This window comes from Trichosurus vulpecula, chromosome 4 (assembly GCF_011100635.1).
Source record: "Trichosurus vulpecula isolate mTriVul1 chromosome 4, mTriVul1.pri, whole genome shotgun sequence".
NCBI classification, from domain to species: domain Eukaryota; kingdom Metazoa; phylum Chordata; class Mammalia; order Diprotodontia; family Phalangeridae; genus Trichosurus; species Trichosurus vulpecula.
In genome coordinates, this window is record NC_050576.1 from 226532068 (window position 1) to 226554025 (window position 21958).

General features: G+C 38.0%; 1 protein-coding gene across 1 annotated transcript in view; it reads left to right on the forward strand.

Moving 5' to 3' along the window:
• Window positions 1-21958, forward strand: part of DNAH9 (dynein axonemal heavy chain 9) — a 529624-nt gene that overhangs the window by 301913 nt on the left and 205753 nt on the right. The window contains exons 37-39 of the mRNA XM_036755666.1: window positions 12087-12260; window positions 12537-12744; window positions 20072-20237. Of these exons, the coding sequence (XP_036611561.1) occupies window positions 12087-12260; window positions 12537-12744; window positions 20072-20237 (548 nt within the window). The remainder of the gene's footprint in view (window positions 1-12086; window positions 12261-12536; window positions 12745-20071; window positions 20238-21958) is intronic.

A 21958-nucleotide genomic window follows, 5' to 3' on the forward strand; every position in this document is an offset into this window, starting at 1 on the left:
ATTATCACCTTACGTACATATATGTGTCACCCACAACCCAGGTGACCCCCTCTTATAAGAAGTTCTAGCCCTGCTGCTCTGTTTCTCTGTATCTTTCCTTCTCTCTTTTTCACTCTCTCCCTCCCTCTCTTTGCCTTTCTCTCTCTCTCTCTCTTTCTCTCTCTGTCTGTCTCTCTCATTACATCCCCAACTCCCAGAGTTCCATGGAAAAATCTCTTTAACCACAAAACTGAGATATAATTCATGTTTAGGGCTTCCCCAAAAAGGATTAATGAAGTCACTTCTAGAAAAAAATATTCATTGTACAAAGTATATACAAGGTACAAAGTATCAAGTATAGGAAAACTAATCATTTCCTGTCACCACAAATCAAATATTTTTTAACTCACAGATATTCATGTGAGAACATTAACATATGCTTAAAACAGTAACCATGTTTCCAATCTTCTGGAACTTTGGAACTGATACCTCACTTTATCTCAGACCTCTCTTCCTAAACAATTTACAGCAACCATGGCATAGCTTAGGCTTCCTTGATCCTTTCAGAAGTGGCATCCTCCTAATGTTGGCTGTTTTCTCCTCTGAGATGCAGTAGAATTGCAAGAAACATTTTTCACTGAACAGCCAACACAAACTTACAAATCCATACACTCTTGAATTCACCAAATAGCTGCCAAGGCTAGAAATAGCTGTCCCTCAGGCCCGCTGATCTGTGGTCAGGGAAGGAAACAAGAAACAGAAAGAGGTAATCAGGCTCACCTATACAAATATACACTGATGGTGACCATTGCCCTGCTGAGGGTCTCCATGGTTGCTGGCTGGAGAAAGGAGACAGCTCCTTTCCCCCTTTAGAAGTAGTCCTGTCTCAGGCTGTTACCTTGTTAGTTGAAGTTTGCTGTTGAAACATGAGATACTCATAGCTCATTGATGAGGTTAACAAAAGGTTTATTTAGCCCTAACATAGAAAGGATACTTGACAAGGTAACACGTACCTTGAGTAGATATAGACCCCTCACCTCCACATGGAAACGTATCTGTTCTACAGAGTAGGATGTGGTGAGTGACTCCCATGGTCTTGAACCATCCACCAAGTCTAAAGGACCCTGACTTCACATGAATGAGCCATTTGATGCCTTAGGGTGACCAGAAAGACACACCAATATAGCCAGAAGGCACCAGAAAGTGATTACAAGCAGGGAACAGCTTGAGCCTTTGCCCCCTGCTCCAATCAAGTACCAAGAACAGGAGAAGTAGGCTATCCCATGTTGCAGGAAGAGGAGAGAGTACTAGTAGATAGACCCTTCAATGAAAGTTCAAAAGAGTGATTAGAGTCTCAAGCAAAACACTTAGGCCCTTCTTAGGTCAGTCATCAGTCTTCTTTGATACCACTCCCAGTCATAGGAAGGACCAACCAGGAGTTGCTGGTAATGCATGGCTTGTAAGAAGGGACCAGAGTGCATGCTCAGATCCATGGGAGGTGCCCCAGGTCTGCAGGCTCCCTGATTGTTCCTATAACTCTAAATAAAAAATAAGTTAGGGGAATGGGTGGGAGAGGAGGAAAATATTAACAGTTCAGGTAAGTCTTCATGTAGATATAGTACTTGAACTGAGATTTGAAGAAAACTAGGGATAATAAAACAGGGAGATAATGAGGAAGTGATTTTTGGGTAGAGGGTACATCCTGTTCAATGGCAGAGATGAGAGACAGAGTGTCATATTATCACATGATAACAATAAGAACAGCAAGAAGGTCAGTTTGACTGGACGATAAACTACATGAAGAGGAATAATGTATAAATCTAGAAAGATAGCTGAGAGTCAGGTTGCAAAGGGCTTTAAGCACCAAACAAAGGAATTTTTATTTGATCCTAAAAGTAATAGGAAGCCACTGGAGTTTTTTAGGCAGGAGAGTGACATGGTTATAGCTGGCCCTTAGACAAAAAAATCAACTAAGCTATTGAAGAAGCCAGATGACAAGTGATGAGTTCCTGAATGAGAGTCATGGCCATGTGAGTCAAAAAAGGGTGACAGAAGCTAGAGATATTGTGGAGTTAGAATCAACAAAATTTGGCAGCTTATGTTAGTTCTTCCTTTTTTCTTAATAACGTTTTTAGTATTTTTAGCTGCTGTACAGGAATAGAGAAGCAGGCAATCAGGCTCCCTGGAGAGGTTGCTAGAAGGTTGTTTTTGTTTCTTTTATTTTGAGAGAGTGAAGAAAGGTTTATGCCTCATAGGGACAAACCAATCATGATTTTTTATACCTTTTTACCTACAGGACTCAGATGGGAAAGTGTACTGGCGCCATATGTGTTATACTGAATTAACTTAGAGTCTAAGAAGACTGAGTAGGACCCCGTAGAATTACTCTTTAAGTATTCCTTTTCTCTAGAAGTCTTCTAACTTTTCTGGCAATCACTTTTCCTGGGATCTTGACTATGAGATCCATTCTACCTCCACAGACTGGCATTTTCTTTTTCATTAAACATCTTATTGAGATCCCTTGCTTCTTTCTAGGGATTTCTATTCTCCATTCTTACCCCAGTCTTAGTTGCTACAAAGAAAAGGGATCCACTTACACAACATGTGAGCCTTAAGATGAAATTTAATTTTCATTTGAGATTTGAGATTAAAATTCAATTAAATTTTTAGAATAGCTTGGAGAAGAGAAGAGAAGATTGGGGGGGATGTAATAGTTGTCTTCAAATATCTAAATTAATATCATGTAGGAGATTTGTTTTGCTTGGCCTCACTGAGCTAAAATAAGAGAGTAGTTAGAAATTATAGATAAGCAAAACGCATCTGTATGTAAGGGAAAACTCAAAATAATTTAGAGCTGTTGAAAGAATGGAATGGACATTTTGGTAAATAACAAGATCCTACTCCATGTATATCTTCAAATGAAGTTCAGGCCTGAAATCTCCCCACCACCATGACCACAAAGTGTGCAGAATCCAGCACTAACATAAAGTCCAAAGGCAAAATCTAGTCTGGAAGAATGAGAAAAAAAAAAAGAACCCAGCCATAAATAGCTATGGCCCAAGACACAAACACAGAAGATGATATCTTGCAAAACATCTACAAGCAAAGCTTCAAGATTGTATACAAATCCAACAAGAATTCCTAGGAGAGTTAGAAAGGGGATTTTTTTAAATACGGAAAAAAAAGATTTAAAAAACTTAAATGTTATCAGTAGAGGAAAAAATGGGGAAAGAAATTAGAATAATCCAAGAAAGTTCTGAAAAAAAATGATTAACAGCTTGGGAAAAGAGGTACAAAACCTTACTGAAGAAGATAACATCTTTTAAAAAAAACTAGAATTGATCAAATAGAAGCTAATGACTCCATAAGACTTTGAGAAATAGTAAAACCAAATCAAAAAACTGAAAAATAGGGAGAAAGTGGACTATCTCATAAGAAAAACAGCTAACCTAGAAAAGGGATTAAGGAGAGATCATTTAAGAATCATGGGAGTACCTATAAGCCAGGAACAAAAAACAGAAAAAGAGCCTAGATATCATATTTCAAGAAATCATGAAGGAAAACTTCCCAGAGCACCAGAGAGCAAAGTAAAAACTGAATCTATCAGTCATGTCCTGAAAGAACTTCAAAATGAAAACTGCCAGTAATAGTATTATAGCCAAAATCCAGAATTCCTAGGTCAAGGAGAAAATACTACAAGTAGCCAAAAAGAAAGAATTCAAAGACTATGGAGCCACAGTAAGGACCACTCAAGATTTAGCATTCACACTAGTACTATTTAAAGTAGAGGCTTAGAATATGATATTTTGAAGGTAAATAATATAAGAATAACCTACTCAGCAAATTGAGTATAATCCTGTGGGGGAAAATGAACCTTTAACAAAATAGATGACTTTCAGATATTCCTGATAAAAAAAAAAAGACCAGCGCTAAATAGAAAATCTGACATTCAAACACAAAACTCAAGAGAAGCATAAAAAGTTAAACATGATTGAGCAACCATAAGGAACTGAAAAACATTAAACTGTTTACATTCTGATATGGAGAGAAGAAACATGTAGTAACCCCTCAGATCTTTATAATCACCAGCAATCTTAGAGGGAATCTAATTAGATCGAGGGCCTAGATCTGATTCTATTATGTTTAGATAATCTCTCCCCCCCAAAAAATAGAAAGGTGGGGAAGAGAGGTGTCCTGGGAGAGGGTGGAAGGGAGAGGAAGAATGGGGGGATTTAATGCAATGGGGACAGTGAGAGGAAACAGGCAACATTTGAATTTTAGTCTCATCTAAATTGGTTCAAGGAGAGAAAAATATACACATACACACCATTGACTGTAAAAATTAATCTTAATTCAACAGGGAAGTATGAAGAAAGGGGGTTAAGAGAAAGAAGGGAGGAAGATTAAGAGGAAAGAGATTAAGGGAGGCAGTGGTCAAAAGCAAAATAATCTCTTAAAGAGGGGACAGAGGGGAAAAAAAGAGGATAACTATAAAAGAATAGGAGGAAGGGGGATGCTAGCAATTATAATTGTGAATGTGGGTAGGATGAACTCACCCACAAAATGGAAGAAGATGGCAGAATGCATTAGAAACCAGAATCCCACAATATGTTATTTATAAGAAACACATGAAACAGAAAGATACACCGAGGAGTTAAAATAAAAGGCTGGAGTAGAATCTCTTATGCTTCATCTAAAGTTAAAAAAGAAAAAAAAACCAAGGGTGGCAAATGATCTCAGACAAAGCAAAAACAAAATTAGATCTACTTAAAAGAAGAGGCTTTCCTTAAAGCAAATTAGGAATATGATATGGAAGTCTCAGACAGAGAGGTCCAAGCCAAAATGGGCTCTGATGATCACAGTGACAGATCTCTAGTTGATACAGTTAGAAAGGAGAAGAAACAAGAGAGCATTAAGTCACAGAACCCAGGAAATTAGGGAGAGAATCAGGAGGAATGATTTTGGAAAACATGTTCCAGGAAAAAAAAAAGCTGAGCAGGAGGGCATTCTACATGGTCTTCTAGAGTAGTGGTCTCCAAAGTAGAGCCTCAGCCTTACTTTAGAAGGGCTTTGGATTTACCCCCAGGGAATGTATGATCAAACAGGTGGAGGGTGAGAAGATAGCCAGTTGTGAAGCTATTGGTTCCCACAAGGGCTCTCATTGGGAAAAATTTCACCTTAGTCCCCTGGCTCTCATATCACTATGAATGCCATGGGAATGATATATGGGTGACATGGGAATGACATGTGAGTGACATGTAAATGACATGTGCACTACATGGGATTGCCATATGAATGGCATGGGAGTGACGCGGATGCCCCCTCATACACATGTATGACATGACAGATGATGCATGTATGTTCTCTGAGTACATGTGCACGTTTGTGTTGCCTCATGTGTGATTGTCTGCATGTGTATAGTATGTATTTGTGCTTGTTTATGTGTCTGCGTGCACATCCATGTGAGTGACATACCGATGCAACTCCTGAGCCCCTAGCAGTGTTCTCCACCCATAAAATTAATTCCCATTCCACTCATTATCATCAACAATGTAGCATAATGAGATACCTCCTTCAGGGTTTTCTCCATGCCTTTGAAGGGTAACTACCCTTCTGGCAACATTTTTTTATGAGATTCAGTGTTTCTTCTCAAGTTGTTTTTGTCAATTATCCATCCTTACACAAATGGGGTTCCTTAATAGAATGCATGTTGGTATGCATATTCATAAAAATACTTGAATTTCTTAGTGCAAAGCCTTTGCTTGGCAGAAGCAGTGCTTTTTAGTGGAGGAAGTAATAAATCTAGATGTGCTGTATTCACATAACTAGTTTAGGCCCTCAAATCCTTACCCAGGACTGCTGCAATGGACTCCTAATTGGTCTCCTGCCTCAAATTTCTCACTTCTCCAGTCCATTCTCTATTTAGCTGCCAAAGTTATTTTCTTAAAGCAGAGGTCTGACCATCTCATTCCCCCACTGAATAAATTTCAATAGTTTCTAATCAGCTATAGGATCAAATATTAGTTTAGCTTTATCTCATCCTTTTAAATTTATATTTTTGGTTTATAATATACAAAATTAATAGTACTATAGTATGCATATTATAATCTATAAATAAGTAAATAAATACAAATATTGGGGCATATACTAAAAAATTACTTATAGAGGTGCATAACCAAAAAATTCAGAGAACAGTGTTCTAAAATGACCTATTTTAATGGAATTATGATGTCAAAAATCAGGGTTAAAGGGATGAGAAAATGTAGACCCAAAGGCTAGCCAACATCTTAGTTCAGAAATTGACCAAAGCAAGCAGGATTCTATTGTGGGGAAGGGTGTGTGTTCAGTAAGCTGGCTTCACTCTGATTATCATTTACAACTCTGGAGGACATAGTAGAAGCCATCTTAAAGACCATTTAGTCTAAATTCATCATTGCAAAAATGAGGAAACTCAGGACCATAGAGCAAAAATAGCTTTAAACTGAGATATGCAAAATAAATGAAAAACTAATATTTTAATAGAGAATTGGAAGTTTTTGTGGGTTAGATCGTTATCTCTGTGAATTAAAAATACAGAAATTTCTAAGGCTTCTTGTTGAAAATTTCAATATTCAGGGGTTATCATGTTCCACCAAATCTTCAGCCAAATAAGAATAACACTAAATACTTTGTCTAATCTTATCAAGGGCCAAACCTAATGTCAATTTTGATTTTAAAGTTGGAATTTCAGTCCTACCAAGAGAAGAGGTAGGAAATAAAGGAGATTTTTTCCTCTGAATCTCAATTCTTTATTGAATTTATGAATTCCTTGGCCTAGCAAACATTTTGAACTCTGTCATTTAGTCTTGCTTTACAAATATTAGTGAATATTTTCAAAAGGACATATTGTCAATGGGCCTGTTTTTGGAGCCCTAATTAAATCCCTAAATTAAATGCCAGACATTGTGCTGAATGCTGGGGACACAAAGAAGAATAAATAGCAGTCCACACTCTCAAGGAGTTTATAGTCTAATGGATGTTTGCAAAGGGTGATTTATAATATATCTTTTCACTCTGCCTTTGGTATCCAATAGCATGGTTACCATACCTCAGTCAGTAACTGTACCTCAGTCAATGTAACAGTATGCTGTTATGTTGGTCAATAGCCAATAGCAAGTTTCCCTGAGAATAGGTTTGCAATGATCACTAGTTGTTGGGTTATCTTTCATTGGTATCACAATAAGTACTGAATATCCATTGTGTCTATAGCATTGGCCTAACCACTATGTAAGCTGCAGAACAATTAAAAAAAAAACTATCCTCAGATAGTGTAATGGTCAAGAAGTAGAGCAGAGAGGACACAGTCATTTGTGTGTGTATATATGTATGTATGTGTGTGTGTATATATATATATAAAGTTGTGTGTACCCTCTTACTGTTCTATATTTCTTAACCAGGTTGTCCTCAACTTCTGCTATAATTTTAGATCTGGAAGAGACCTTAGACACCATATAGTTTTTCACATAAGAAAACTGAGTGATTTGCCTGAGCTTAAATAGTAACAGAACCATGTCTGTAATCTGGATCCAAGACTTTTTTTCTGACATGCTTCTTCTCTGGACCATGTTATACTGAAAATGGTATAGACTCTACAGTCAGAGGGGTTTCCAGGAAGCTGACTGAGTTATATCTAAGCCCTACAGCAACAAAAAGGAGAAAAAAAGAAATCCTCATGGTGGAAATACCACCTCTCCAAAAGAGTAGAGACAAAATAAATGAGTATGCAAAAAAATGCTCTAATACAATGGATAAATACTATAAAGTAAAAGAAAGCATACAGAAATATCAAGAAGTAAAAAGAAAAGCAAAATCCTATCATAACAACAGCCCTTCAAAGGAGAGAGTGGAACCAAATCAACCACAAAAATTTCCAGAGTGCTTTTGATGTTCAATAAAATAAGGAAAAGGGCTTACAAGTGAAAATTTACAAAGACAAAAGAATAAATTGTCTACAACAAACAGTAAGAAATCATTTTAAAGCATTAACACCGAATTAAAAAGTATCAACAATTTTGGAACTCAAAAATGCAGAAATGGAAGTGTACTAGGTTTTGTTACATCACCTAAGGTGGAGACACCCATGTAGGAGATGTGAGGGACCTGCTTCTGGGAAATGGGAGGACTAGAACAGAAGTAGACGTTACAACCCAGAGCTTTGCTGGTAAATGTTTAACAACAGTCTGTTGGGGCAATGTACACATGCCATGAAAATCTGCATTTATTAACATTTTATCCATCATTTCAACAACAATAATAATAATAGCTAGCATTTATGTACCAGGTACTGCACAAAACACTTTACAAATATTATTTCATCCTCACAACTTTCTCGAGTGTGTAATCAACAAAACAATGAATCAAGCCCTAATTTTTAGCATTCGCAAATATCCAAGGTGCAAATGCTCACACTAAAAATTTAATAATCAGCCATCATAAGCCTTTTTGAGTTGGCTCTAGCCAACCAAGATGGCAGATTGGAAGCACCAACCTAGCTGAACTCTCTCAATATCCTCCACTGAACAATTTTAAAATAATGCCTCAAATCAAATTTTTGCAGTGGCAGAGCCAACAAAAAGTCTGGGTGAGACATTTTTCTGGCCTAAGAAAACTTAGGAGGTTGGCAGGAGAAGTCCATGATACCAGTGTGGAGGCCTGTCCAGAGTGCAGGAACGTGACAACAACTGCAGTAGCAGCAGCAATTTCAGGAGCTCTCAGCCCAGAGACAATAAGGGAGTCAGACAACTGGTCAGAAACAGATTACACAGTTCCAGGTCAAAGTTTTAGAGCACAGGAGTGCTTGTGGTTGGTCACCGGGGGCTCTGGTCAAGGTTGCAAGGGAGAGGGGAACACTAGCAAGGTGGCTGCAAGAGAGCAAGGGACCTGGTCACAGTTCCAGAGCCAAGAGAAGTGCCAGTGCTTGTGGGTACAGAGGATCAGGGCCCTTCCTGACTGAAAATCAGAGCACAGACCAGGAGAGCAGCGATCACACCTTACCCTACATCACACAACCTCTGAAGCACTGAAAACTTGCAGACATTCAGAACTAGCTCTGAAAATAGCAGCATGAATAAACCTTAAGCTTGGGACAGTGTCTCCCTACCCTCAGGTGAACAGAGCCCACTTTAGCATAAAATTCAAAGTCAAAAAATATACTGGGAAATGAGTACACAAAAAAAGAACTTAATCACAAAAAGCTACTACAGTGGCAGGGAAGACCAAGACAAACTCAGAATAAGACAATAAGATGAAAACACCTACAAGCAAAGCCTCAAAGATAAATTCCAACTGGATCCAACAAGAATTCCTGGAAGAGTTAAAGAAAGAGATAAGAGTGGTAGAGGGAAAATTTGAAAAAGAAATTGAAGTAATACAAGAAAATTATGAAAGAAAGAATTAACAGCTAGGTGAAAGGCACAAAAAAAATGCTAAAAAAAAAAAAAAGACAACAAACCATAAAAAACAGAATTAGCCTAATGGTTAGTGGCACAAAAATTCACTGAAAAACTCCTTTAAAAGCAGAATTGGTGTATCAGTAAGGCAATAATAACAATGTACATGATAATTGTCAAAATGCCAATGTGGTTCTGTATCACAAAGTATATGAGACTCTCCACACAGAAGGCAGAAGAAGCAAACCATTTATTCAGACACCAGGGACCCATATCCCATAAGCCATCTACCCAATCCATCAGAGCAGTAAAGGCTTCAATATATAATATCACAACATGAAGCCTCGCCATTCCAAAATCTGTCCGACCCCTGCTGGGGTCTTCCCAAAAACAAACTCACGGTACAGTTATCCTCACAGTCTGTGCAGCTCTAGCTATCATGAGGGCCATTAGCAGCCATAATAGCGCGCGCTCTCTCTCTCAGCATTTCCCGTGACATAACTTCTTTTTCCTGTCAGGAAGCTCCTCCCACCACATGTGACTTAGGCTTTCTGTGATGTAAGCAGGTCACATGGCCTATTAATGGGTGGGAAAGATCTTCAAATCTAAATTGCTATTACAATTACCCAAAGGAAAAAGAGGTTAAAAAGTTCACTAAAGAAAATAATTCCTTAAAAATTAGAATTGGGCAAATGGAGATGGAGCCATGAACTGATCCAACCATTCTGGAGAGCAATTTGGAACTCTGCCCAAAGGGCTATAAAACTGTACATACACCCTTTGATCCAGCAATGCCACTACTAGGTCTGTATCCCAGCTCTTTATAGCAACTCTTTTTGTGGTGGCAAAGAATTGGAAATTGAGGGGATGCACAAAAATTGGGGAATGGCTGAACAAGTTGTGGTATATGAATATAATGGAATACTATTGTGCTATATGAAATGATGTTCAGGCAGATTTCAGAAAAACTTGGAAAGACTTACATGAACTGATGCTGAGTGACTTACATGAACTGATGCTGGGTGAAGTGAGCAGAACCAGGAGAACATTGTACACAGTAACAGCAATATTGTGTAATGATTGCCTGTGATAGACTTAGCTCTTCTCAGCAATACAACGATCCAAGACAGTTCCAAAGACTTATGATGGAAAATGCTATCCATGTCCAGAGAAAGAACTATGGAGTCTGATTACAGATTGAAGTATGCTATTTTCACTTTTTTTTTTTGTTTTTTGTTCTGTGTGGTTTTTCTCTTTTGTTCTTATTCTTCTTTCGCAACATGACTTATATGGAAATATGTTTAACATGATTGTACATGCATAACATATCAAATTGCTTGCTGAGGGGAGGAGAGAGGGAGAAAAATTTGGAACTCAAAATTTTACAAAATGAATGTCAAAAATTATCTTTACATGTCATTGGACTATTAAGGCAGGAAAAGAATTGGGCAAATGGAAACTAATAACTGCATGAGACATCAAGAAACAATAAAACAAAGTCAAAAGAATGAATAAAATAGAAGAAAATGTGAAATATCTTATAAAATCACTGACATGGAAAATAAATCAATGAGAAATAATTTAAGAATTACTGGACTACCAGAAAGCCATGGTACAAAAACAAGTGCTTAGACATCATATTTCAAGAAATTATCAAGAAAAACTGCCTTAAATATTAGATCCAGAGGGTAAAATAGAAATTGAAAGAATCCACCAATTACCTCCTGAAGAGATTCCAAGATGAAATTTCAGAGTTCCCAAGTCAAGGAGAAAATATTGCAAGCAGCTAGGGAAAAAAAAAAGAGGCATGAGAAATATGGATAGGGATGCAATGGGATGGAGTAGTATTGTGCTATAAGAAATTATGAGGGAGATGGTTTCAGGAAAACATGGGAAGGTCTATATGAACTGATGCAAGAACTGGAATATAATTGTACACAGTAATAGCGATGTAATGATAATCAACTATGAAAGACTTGGGCTGCTCTGATCAGTACAATAATCAAAGAGAATTCCAAAGGACTCATGAAGAAAACATGCAATCCACCTCCAGAGGAAAATACTGAACAATTTTGACTGCAAATTGAAATATAATTTTCTCACTCTCTTTTTCATTTTAGTTTGGTTTTTTTGCAATTTAGCCAGTATAGAAATATGTCTGGCATGATTTCACATGTATAATTGATACTATATCACTTGTCTTCTCATTAGGTGGGGGGGGGGGGGGGCAAAAAGGAAGGAGAGAATTTTCTTTAAAAAAGAAAAAAATCATAAAAATAAATAAGTAATGAAATTTTGGAAAGCTTTTAGTCCATTGAAATCTTCAACTTCATTCTAGAAATAAGACTAGCTTCAAGGTTTCTTTTTCATGGCTAAGGCTTTGCAAGGGAGAGGTGTGTGATTTAATGCTCATCATCCTTCCTAGAGGAGCTTTGTCCATTTTTTGGGGTGGGGGGAGGAGACAATCAGGTTAAGTGACTTGCCCAGGATCACACAGCTAGTAAGTGTCTGAGGCTGGATGGCTTAGTCCATTTTAATAAATTTGGTGACATCCTTTAGTCAATGTGGCTTTATTATCTCCTGCACCAATTCCTGATTGTTTGTATGATGTCAGTTCAATGTGTTGTCACCTTTCATAGGTTCTGTTGAATCTTGTCTGTGATATATTTGTCTTTACAGCTTGTGGATTACAGAGCAGAGTTCAGTAAATGGTGGATAACTGAATTCAAGACTATCAAGTTTCCTTCCCAGGGAACCATATTTGACTTTTACATAGATCCAGAGACAAAGAAATTTGAGTCCTGGTCCAAACTCATCCCCAAATTTGAATTCGACCCAGATCTACCTTTGCAGGTGAGTATGAATAAGTAGACATTATTAATGTAATTGCCCCAGGATATTGCCTCAGCTATCATGAATATATTAGTGATTTTTACCCTCATCATTACATCTTCACACAACCCTGTTCCTGTGACTCCAGGGAGATCCCTCTAAGAGTCAGGAGAGAAAGTGGCTCTTCTAGCCAATGAGAGTCCCCATCACTCAAGTATTTTTAAGGGTATATTTTAGTAGAGTGATAGAGTGAAGAATTCGCATGGATCTCTGGCCCTCTTCTTTCTTATGTTTCAGGCCTGCCTGGTACACACTATTGAGACCATTCGTGTGTGCTATTTCATGGAGCAGCTCTTGGAACACCAGCGGCCTATCATGTTGGTAGGGAATGCAGGCACTGGGAAGTCTGTGCTGGTAGGGGCAAAACTGTCCTCCCTGGATGCAGATGAATACATGGTGAAGAATGTCCCATTCAATTATTATACCACATCTGCAATGCTACAGGGTAATGGAGAACTAAGGGAAGTAAAAATTGCTGGCTTTTCCATTTAATTAAAATGTATCATGCTATGTTAGCTACGTAGCTAAACATGTAATGAGTATCTTTGTTTTATTCTTGAGGGTTGATCTTTCCTTTCTTATCTCTTTTCTGTCAACTCTCCCTTCCTTCTATGTCCCACACTCTCCCACAAATTTAATTAACTTACCATCCTTACTCTTTCTCCATCTCCTCCCAAAGCCTAAAAGATAAAAGCTAAGGGGATCGTGTCAAAAATAAGTTAGGAAAATGAAGAAGAGATAATTTATACCATTCTTCAGTGATAGATATTCTCCTAACTGTGATTGATAAATACAAATACATATGAGCATTTAGCCAAGTCATAGATTAGCCTCTTCATGGTGGTAAAAACAAAACTGAAGTTTAATTGATAACCTTCACCAACCAAAACTGATCTCTCCTCTCTGCACTCACATAAAACTTTGTGCATACCTCTTGTATGAAGCTGATCACACCGTTTCTTATCCCAAAAAAAATTTGTATCCCCAGCACTTAGCACAGTTTCTGGCACATACTAGGAAATTAATAAATGCGCATTGAAATTGAATGAAGTAATGAATGATGTTGAAAGAGCTATGCTCATTTAGCCTATTACACATTAATGCTGACTAACTTTAATTTAGTGCTCTCCGTTGCTTGCCTATATTTTATTAATCTCTTCTTGATTCCCTATAGAAGCTCTTCTTACTCTCTGTGGTTTCTCAGTAACTCAGTTCTATCCCGTTGCTTCTTCCTTTTACTTGACTTAAAAGATCAATTTTTTTTTGATCTTCTAAGTTACTATACCTATTCTTCCATTTCTACAGTCTCAGAGGGAAAGTTTCCCTCAGTCTTTCTAAACCTAAACCCTCCAAATGTTCTTTTAATTCAGTTCGCCTTTACTTCTTCTATTAATTGCTCCCCCAGTTCTCTCCAGATCTTCAGTTTCTCCTTTTCACTGTCCCCTGGCTTCTTCCTCTCTGCCTAGAAACTGGATAACAAAGACATTTCCTCAAGGATTATTATTGATAAACCATTAACCAGTGATTTGAATTTTGTACAGTGCTTTATACATATTCTCTCATTTCAGCTTCACACAACTATACTAGGAAATAGGTACTGCAAACATTACCTCCATCTTACAGATGAGGAGTCTGAGACTCGGAGAGGTTGACTTGCTCATGGGCAAACTGATAATAAGTGTCAGAGATAGTATTTGAACCCAGGTCTTCCCAATTCCAAGTGCAGCATTCTATCCAAGAGATTACTAAGTATCTGTCTAGTACCCCTTCAGAGGTTACTCTCCTAACTTGCACTGGACTAGAAGCTTAGATTCCTGGGGAAATGACTACATCTCTCTTAAAGGTTTAAAGAGTTAATGCCAAGAGACTGGGTTTTCTAGTACTATCTCATAAGCCCCCATCTTGTATACTCCTCATAATCAGCCAGCCAGACTTAATTAGCATTATAGAAAATGTATTTACTAGTGTATAATAAGAATATTCAGTACAAAGAAGACTCCCCTAAAAGCTTAGGATGCACTCTCCCACAAATACTCCTAGGGTCTTATAAAGCACAGACTTAAGGTAAAACCATGGTAAGGTATATGAGTAGAGAACATATGTGGCAAAGTGCTAAATTCAGAATTCTTGGCTACTGGAAGTCCTTGTGAAATACCCCTTTTCTCTAGATCTGAATGATTCAGTGGAGATGCCTGGGCCTTCTAGAATTATATTAGTTGGGATGGGATTAAAACCTCTAATCTTATATAAGCAATAAGAATTACTATTAGAGAAATAAGAGAACCCTCCACACAGGTATTGGGAAGGCTTCATGGAAGAAAGAGTCAACCTAGATCATGAACGATTTCGTTAGGTGGTGAGGAAGTGAGAGGTGGTGTTTTTAGATGGAGAAGTCTAGATCAAATTTCATCTTCTCTCTTAAGCCTTTCTTAATCCCCCTCAGCTAGGTGGTACAGTGACTAGAGTGCCAGATCTGGAGTCAGAAAGACTTGAGTTCAAGTCTAGTCTTAGATACTAGATGTGCGATGCTGAGAAAGTCACTTAACCTTGTTTACCTCAGTTTCCTCATCTGTAAAATGAGATGGAGAAGGACATGGCAAACCACTCCAATATTTTTGCCAAGAAAACCTCAAGTGGGGTCACAAAGAGTTGGACATGCCTGAAATCACTGAACGATAGCAACGACGATCCCCACCAGCCAAAAGTATTCTTTCCCTTCTTGTTTTGCTTATAGTCAAATCAAGTCAGCAAATATCTGTTAAGTCATTTGAGTAAGGTAGTGACATGATCATTTCTCTGCTTTAGGAATACTACCTTAGCAGCTGAGTAGAGAATGAACTGGAGTGGGGAGGGACTTAAGGTAGGGAGTCTGACCAGAAGGTTATTACAGTAGCCCAGACATGAGGTGATGAAGGCCTATACAAGGGTCCCCCTCAAAAGAAGGGGCATATATTTAAAATGTTGTGAAGATAGAATTGACAGGACCTGGCAACTGATTGGATGTAAAATAAGGAGTTAAAGATAGCATCTAAGTTTTGAGCCTGGGTGACTGGGAGGATGGTAGTATCCTCAAGAGTAATAGGAAAGTTGGAAATAGGGGAGAGTTTGGGGTGGAAAGATAATGGGATCAGTTTTGGGAATGTTGAGTTTAAGATGTCTACAGGACATCTAGTTCAAAATGTCCAGTAGGCAGTTGGAGATGGGAAACTGGAGGTCAAGAGAGAGGTTAGGGTTGTATAAACATCTAATAATCACCTAAAGGTGATAATTGAAACTGGGAGCTGAGGAGATCACACAAGATCATGTTGAAGAAGAAAAGGAAATGATCCAGGATAGAGCCATGAGGAACACCCATGGTTAGCAGACATTACAAATGCAGCAAAGGATGCTGAAAAGCAGCAGTCAGACCAGTAAGAAGATAACCAGGAGAAAGCAGGGTCATGAAAAACTGGAGAAAATAGTATCAAAGGCTGAATAGAGGTCAAGAAGGATGAGGTATGAGAAAAAAAACAACAGTAGAACTGGAAATTAAGAGATCCCTGATAACTTTGGAGAGAGCAGTTTCAGTAGAGTGATGAGAAGGAAAGCCAGACTACCAGGATTTTAGAAGAGAATGAGAGGAGAAGAAGTGAAGGCACTTCATGAAGATGGCTTTCTCAAGGAATTTAGCCATGGAAAGGAGAAGAGATGGAGGATGATAGTTAATAGGGATAAATGGATCAAGGGAGGGTTTTTTAAGGATGGGGGGAGACATTCTCTATTGCCCTCCCTCCCCACCAGACCTGTTTATATGCATCTAGGAAGCAATCAGTTGACGGGAGATACTGTTTATTAGTTAGTAATTGAGGTTGATAGCACAATCTGAGGAGGAAGACAGGGTGGAATAGGATCAAGGGTGCATGAAGTTAAGTCAAATCAACAAGCATTTCTTATACAATTGCTATGGGCCTTATACTATACTAAGCATTGGAGATACAAAAAAAAAGGTCAGTCTCTGCTCTCAAGGATTTCACAATATGCAAACAAGATATATACAGGATAAATTAAAGATAATCTCTTAGTGGAAGGCACTAACCTAACCTAGCCCAGGAATCAAGAGAATGAGGTTTAGATGGGATCAAGGGTGGGAAGTAGCCAGAGGCAATCCAGAGATAACAGACAGTGAAGACCTGGGCTAGGTTAAGGGTAAAGAAGAATTGGACACCGCTATAAAGAAAGGCCAGTTGAGGGGATTATAGCCTCAGGTGAACACCAGATCTAGTGGGGAAATTCAAGGAGAATTCAAGGGGATTTCCAGAGCCTGTACCCCATCTGTTAGAGTGCTGGGCCTGAAAGTCAGGAAGACTCAACTTCCTGACTTCAAATCTGGCCTCAGACAAGTGACCCTGGGCAAGTCACTTGACCCTATTTGCTTCAGTTCCTCATCTGTAAAGTGAATTGGAGAAGGAGATAGCAAGCTACTCCAGTATCTTTGCCAAGAAAACCTCACAATGGGGTCATGAAGAGTCTGAAAGGACATCGACAACAAAATTGCACTCCAAGGCCATTTCTCAAAGTCTTTTTCTTCTCAGTCTCTTGGAAAAATAAAGAGCTTAATCAACCCAAAGTACAATCATTCCTTAATTCCAAAGGTTGATTTGAATATCACTGCCTCAGGAAAGAAACAAGTCCTTCCAAGAAAATGTTTTCCTGTATTAAAGTGGAATTGCATTCACAACTATTTTCTTGGCAAGACAGTACATTTCAGTTTGACAGATCTCTTAGGTATATATTAGATCTGTTAGAAGTGGGGTTGGCAGAAAGTGTTGGATGACTAATTGGTTGCTATTTGATTGTAATTAAATGCTAATTAAATTCATATTTGAAACACTTAATTTAATTCAGTACCAGAATATTAAAATATTTTGGCTTCTTGGAAAAGTTTATCTTTCCAACCTGTCACCTTCAAATATATGTCTGTTGAAATTTTTCTTTTGGTTTTATAAGAGGAGAAATCAAATGGATTTTAGCACTTCCAAATGTAGCGGACAAGTGTTGATTCTTTTAATATATAAATTTTTAATTATTTCACTGAGAAAAACCCTTGTACTCTATTACAAAAATTTTTTGCCCGGGTTAGAACATTACCTTGTTGAGTTGATTCTCTCTGATTCATTAATTTAAAAACTAGGGTGTGTTTTTATACTTACTCTTCAGATTATCAAAGTATTACTTTGTTTGGGGTCTAAGAAGATTGGGGGCAATTAAAGGAGTGGAGACAAGAGAAACAATGATGGGTGATTTTTTTTATACAGCTTCTGATAAAAATCTAGAGAATCATAAAGGTGTCTGTTTGCCCTTCCACCATGTTCAAAACTCTAATAAGATTATTACTCTGACAATAATGTTTACAATATAACCAGCACTTATCCTGGGGCACCAGAAGAATCTTTAAGATCTTCATTTTACAAGCAGTACAAGAAACTAAAGGCACTTTCATAAAAGGCACTATAGCCTTTTATTCTTTATGTTTGCTTGATAGAGATGAAGGTCCAACTTAGAGATTTCCCTGAGGATAGAACTCAGTCAGTCAAACAAGCATTTATTAAACATTTGTTATGTACAAATCCCTGCTAAGAACTGGGGATACAAAGACAGGAGTTCATATTCTAGTGATAAGAGATAAAGGAGACAACTTAGAAATGATGGGGTTTAGACTCTGGGAGCCCCCTTGAAGTCCCCTTGAATCTTCCCACTAGATGTGGCATTTGCCTGAGTCCATAAGCCTTTCATCATTGCTAGGCCCAAATCTCTAGGCTACATTTCCACCCTTGATCCTATCAAGGTGTCTATGCCAAATCTGAGTAGTGAGAGACATGAGAAAGGGAGGCCAGTTAGAAGGCTATTGTAATAATCTGGGAGAGAGTCCATGAAGACCTAAATTAGGGTGTTGGCTGTGTCAGTGGAGAGAAGAGAAAGAGAGATGTTTTGAAGGTAGAACTAAGACTTGACAAAATATTAGATATGTGAAAAGAGTAAGATGGTGGAGTCAAAAAAGACACTGAAGTTGTGAGTCTGAGTAATTAGGATGATAGTGGTGCACCCTATAAAAGTACAGAAGTTTGGAAGATGGGAGGGTTTGGGATTGTTTTGTTTTGTTTTGTTTTATCAGGAGAAACCTTCCTTAGTATATCTGTTTTAGCCGTACTGAGTTTGAGATGTCTAAGGCATACCCAGTTCAAGATGTAATTGAGGGGCAGCTAGATGGTGCAGTGAGTAGAGCCCTGGAGTCAGGAGGACCTGAGTTCAAATCCAGCCTCAGACACTTGACACACTTACTAGCTGTGTGACCTTGGGCAAGTCATTTAACCCCAATTGCCCTGCCTTACCCCCTCCAAAAAGAAAAAGATATAATTGAAAAAGCAGTTGGTGATGTAAGATTGGAATTCAGGAGAGAAACTAAAACTAGGGAGATGAGATCTGGGAATTACCAGCATAGATAATTGAACCCATGAACCTGATGAGATCGCCAAGTGAAACAATATAGAGGTGGGAACAGAAGACAGTCCAGAACAGAGTTTTGAGGTATACCCATGGTTAGTGGGTTGATAATTGATGAAAATCTAACAAAGGACCAATTAGATAGATAGGAAGTAAACCAGGAGAGATCAGTGTCATGAAAACCCAGAAGAGGAAAGAGTATCTAAGAGAAGGTGATCAGCATAATCAAATGCTATAGACAGGTCAGTAAAGATCAGGATTGAGAAAAGGCCATTCAAATTGGCAATTAAGAGACCACAGACAACTTTAAAGAGGACAGTTCGTTTTAACGATGAGGTCAGAAACCACATTGCAGAATCAACTAAGAGGAGACCAAGTGAAAGCACTTAATATAGATGGCTTTCTACAGAAATTTAGCCATAAATGGGAAAAGAGAAATAGGACAATAGCTAGAGGAGATGGATGGATCAAGTGAGGGTTTTTAAGAATGGGGGAATCGCGGGCATATTTGTAGGCAGCAAGGAAGGAACCATAAGATAGAGATTAAAGTGAGAGTAGAAATGATAGCGGAGAAGACAGGAAGGGATGGGAATAAGGGTTCATGTAGAAGGTTGGCCTTGGCAAAGAGAGGGGGGCAGGGAGAATATCAAGAGAATACTAAATGATGTAGAAGGAAGAAGAGCTCAGCAAATGATCTCAATTTTTTTGTTTTTAGTAAAGATAACATAAATTTGTAGTAAACCTAATCAGCACAGTTTTACAATTTTTTTTCTACTTCCATTAAGTAGTAAATGAATAGAAGCAAAGGAGGTATATGAGGGGAATAATCCAAGTTTGGCAAGGCAATAGGACAAGAGGACAAGGGATTTGAGAGTAGTGGATAGAGTTGAAAAGACAATGGAATTTTAGAATTTGAAGGTTCCTTAGAAATTAATTGTTGATTTTGCATTACTATACATATTTGTAATGGGTTTTGTTTTTCTTGACTTCTCAATGGATAGAAGAGGAGGGAGGGAGAGACTTCAGAACTGAAAATATAATAAAAAGTTAGAATAATAAAAATAAATTTGAACTTTTTTTAAAAAGAAATAAATTAGGTCCAGTCCCTTTGTTTTACTTTACTGAGGCCCAGAAAGGTTAAGCATTATTCTCACAAGTGTCCACTTTCATCTGTTCCCCTAAGTGGCCATCAAATTTGGTGCCAAGAACTGGAATTTGTGTTGCCCCAGTTGACTCACAGATGATATTTGAGGTCTTAGTTGTTGCCTCTCACTGTCTGGGTATCTTAATAGCTGTCCTAGAGAAACCTCTGGACAAGAAGGCCGGCAGAAATTATGGCCCACCTGGCACCAAGAAACTCATCTATTTCATTGATGACATGAACATGCCTGAGGTAGACGCATATGGAACAGTGCAACCCCATACACTCATCAGACAGCATATGGACTATGGACACTGGTAAGTATTGAGATGCTGAAATGCATTAAATGAGGTTGTGGGGAAAGATGGGATGTGAAGTATAAGAAGTACAGATGTGTTATGATAGCTTATACCTGGGGTTATAAACTTTATCTCAATTGTTGGTAATTAGAAATCACTTAAACAGCTTGATTGCATTTCTTTTTTTAATTTCCTGTTCCTGAAGACATGTTGCTACATAAGATTCAAGAACTGACATAAAAACATTAATTCTTTGGTAGTGTAAAAGATAAGGAAATATCTTTAGAGGTTATATTCAAGTTATGATGGTGTGATTCTTGAGTAACAGGTCTGACCTTGTCAGATAGAGAAGGTAAATCCTTGTAGAGACTTAAATTTTGAGGTTTGACAATTCTGGACAACCATGAGGGAGTGATTTCTCTTCCTGTTCTGCCTTCCCATTGTCAGAATCAGGCTACTGAGAAAAAGAATTTCTCTTCCATTTATGTAGTTATTTAATATGTTTTGATTGAATGCATGATTTACAGACCATAAGCTCTATAGGACTTTAAAAAGAGGTAAGAGAGATATGGGCTGTGATAGTTGAACTGGGGGCGTGCTGGAAGTTTGCAGCTCACTGAGTCAAGCCACCACTGTGATCCTTGAAAAACACAGGAATCAATACCTGAAGACAGCAGCAGCTGGACTCTAACAAATAGAAATCGATACCAAACTATCCAGAACTGCAGAGAGCCTGGCCGTAACCCAGAATTCCTTGAGAAGTAAGGCTGTAAGAAAGAGTAAACAAACAAACAAAAATGACTCCCATAACAAAGAAATGTTATGGTTCTTAAGATGTCCAAGACAAAAAACTAGAATAAGAAAATAAGTCCAAAACATCTATAAGCAAAGCCTCAAAGAAAAACACAGCTTTCCCACCACTCTCACTGCAAAAGTGGAAGGAGACCACACACAAATGAGACCTGTTTAAAATTTTCCCTTGTTTTGTGGGTTGCCATGACAAAAAGAAGGGGAAAAAAAAAAGAATGATCACTAGGTAATATGCCTCTGCATACTTAGCAAACTTCATACCTGGAAAACAAACTTGGTCTGTTATCAAAGTCAGTAATAGTTTCTTACCAGGACTAGCAGACCAACCTTACCAGAAAAGTTATGACCATTATGACTGGCATTGCTCCAAGGCCACTTCCATGTCACAATGAGATAGAGGAGCATGACTTTGTGGAGGAACACCTCATAAAACAATAAAACTCTCTGCCTTCTAAGGTAGCACATTCTACTTTTGAATAACTATTAGTAAGTTGTTTGTTTTTTTTGTTAACAAACCTAAACCCACTTTTTTCCCCCAGTTTCACTCAATGCTCTTAGTTCTGGCTTCTGATGCCAAATTTACCAAATCTAATCCACCTTCCATCTGATATTCCTTCAGCTACTTGAAGTCAGCTATAGTATCTTTTCCAAGTCTTCTCTTTTACAGATGAAAAACCTCTAGTTCCTTCAACTGATGCTTGTGTGGCATGGCCATCCTTCTTATGAATGTCCCTGTGGACTCTCTCCAGCCTATCAATGTCTTTCTTAAAATATGGTGCCTAGAACATTACACAATACTCCAAATGTGATAGAGTTGAGAATGCAAGACTCCCAGTTTCCCTGTTTCAAACACTATCCTTTCCTAATGTCACTAAGGTTAGATTTTATTTTTTTTGGCTGCCATTTTATACTATTGATTCATATTGAGC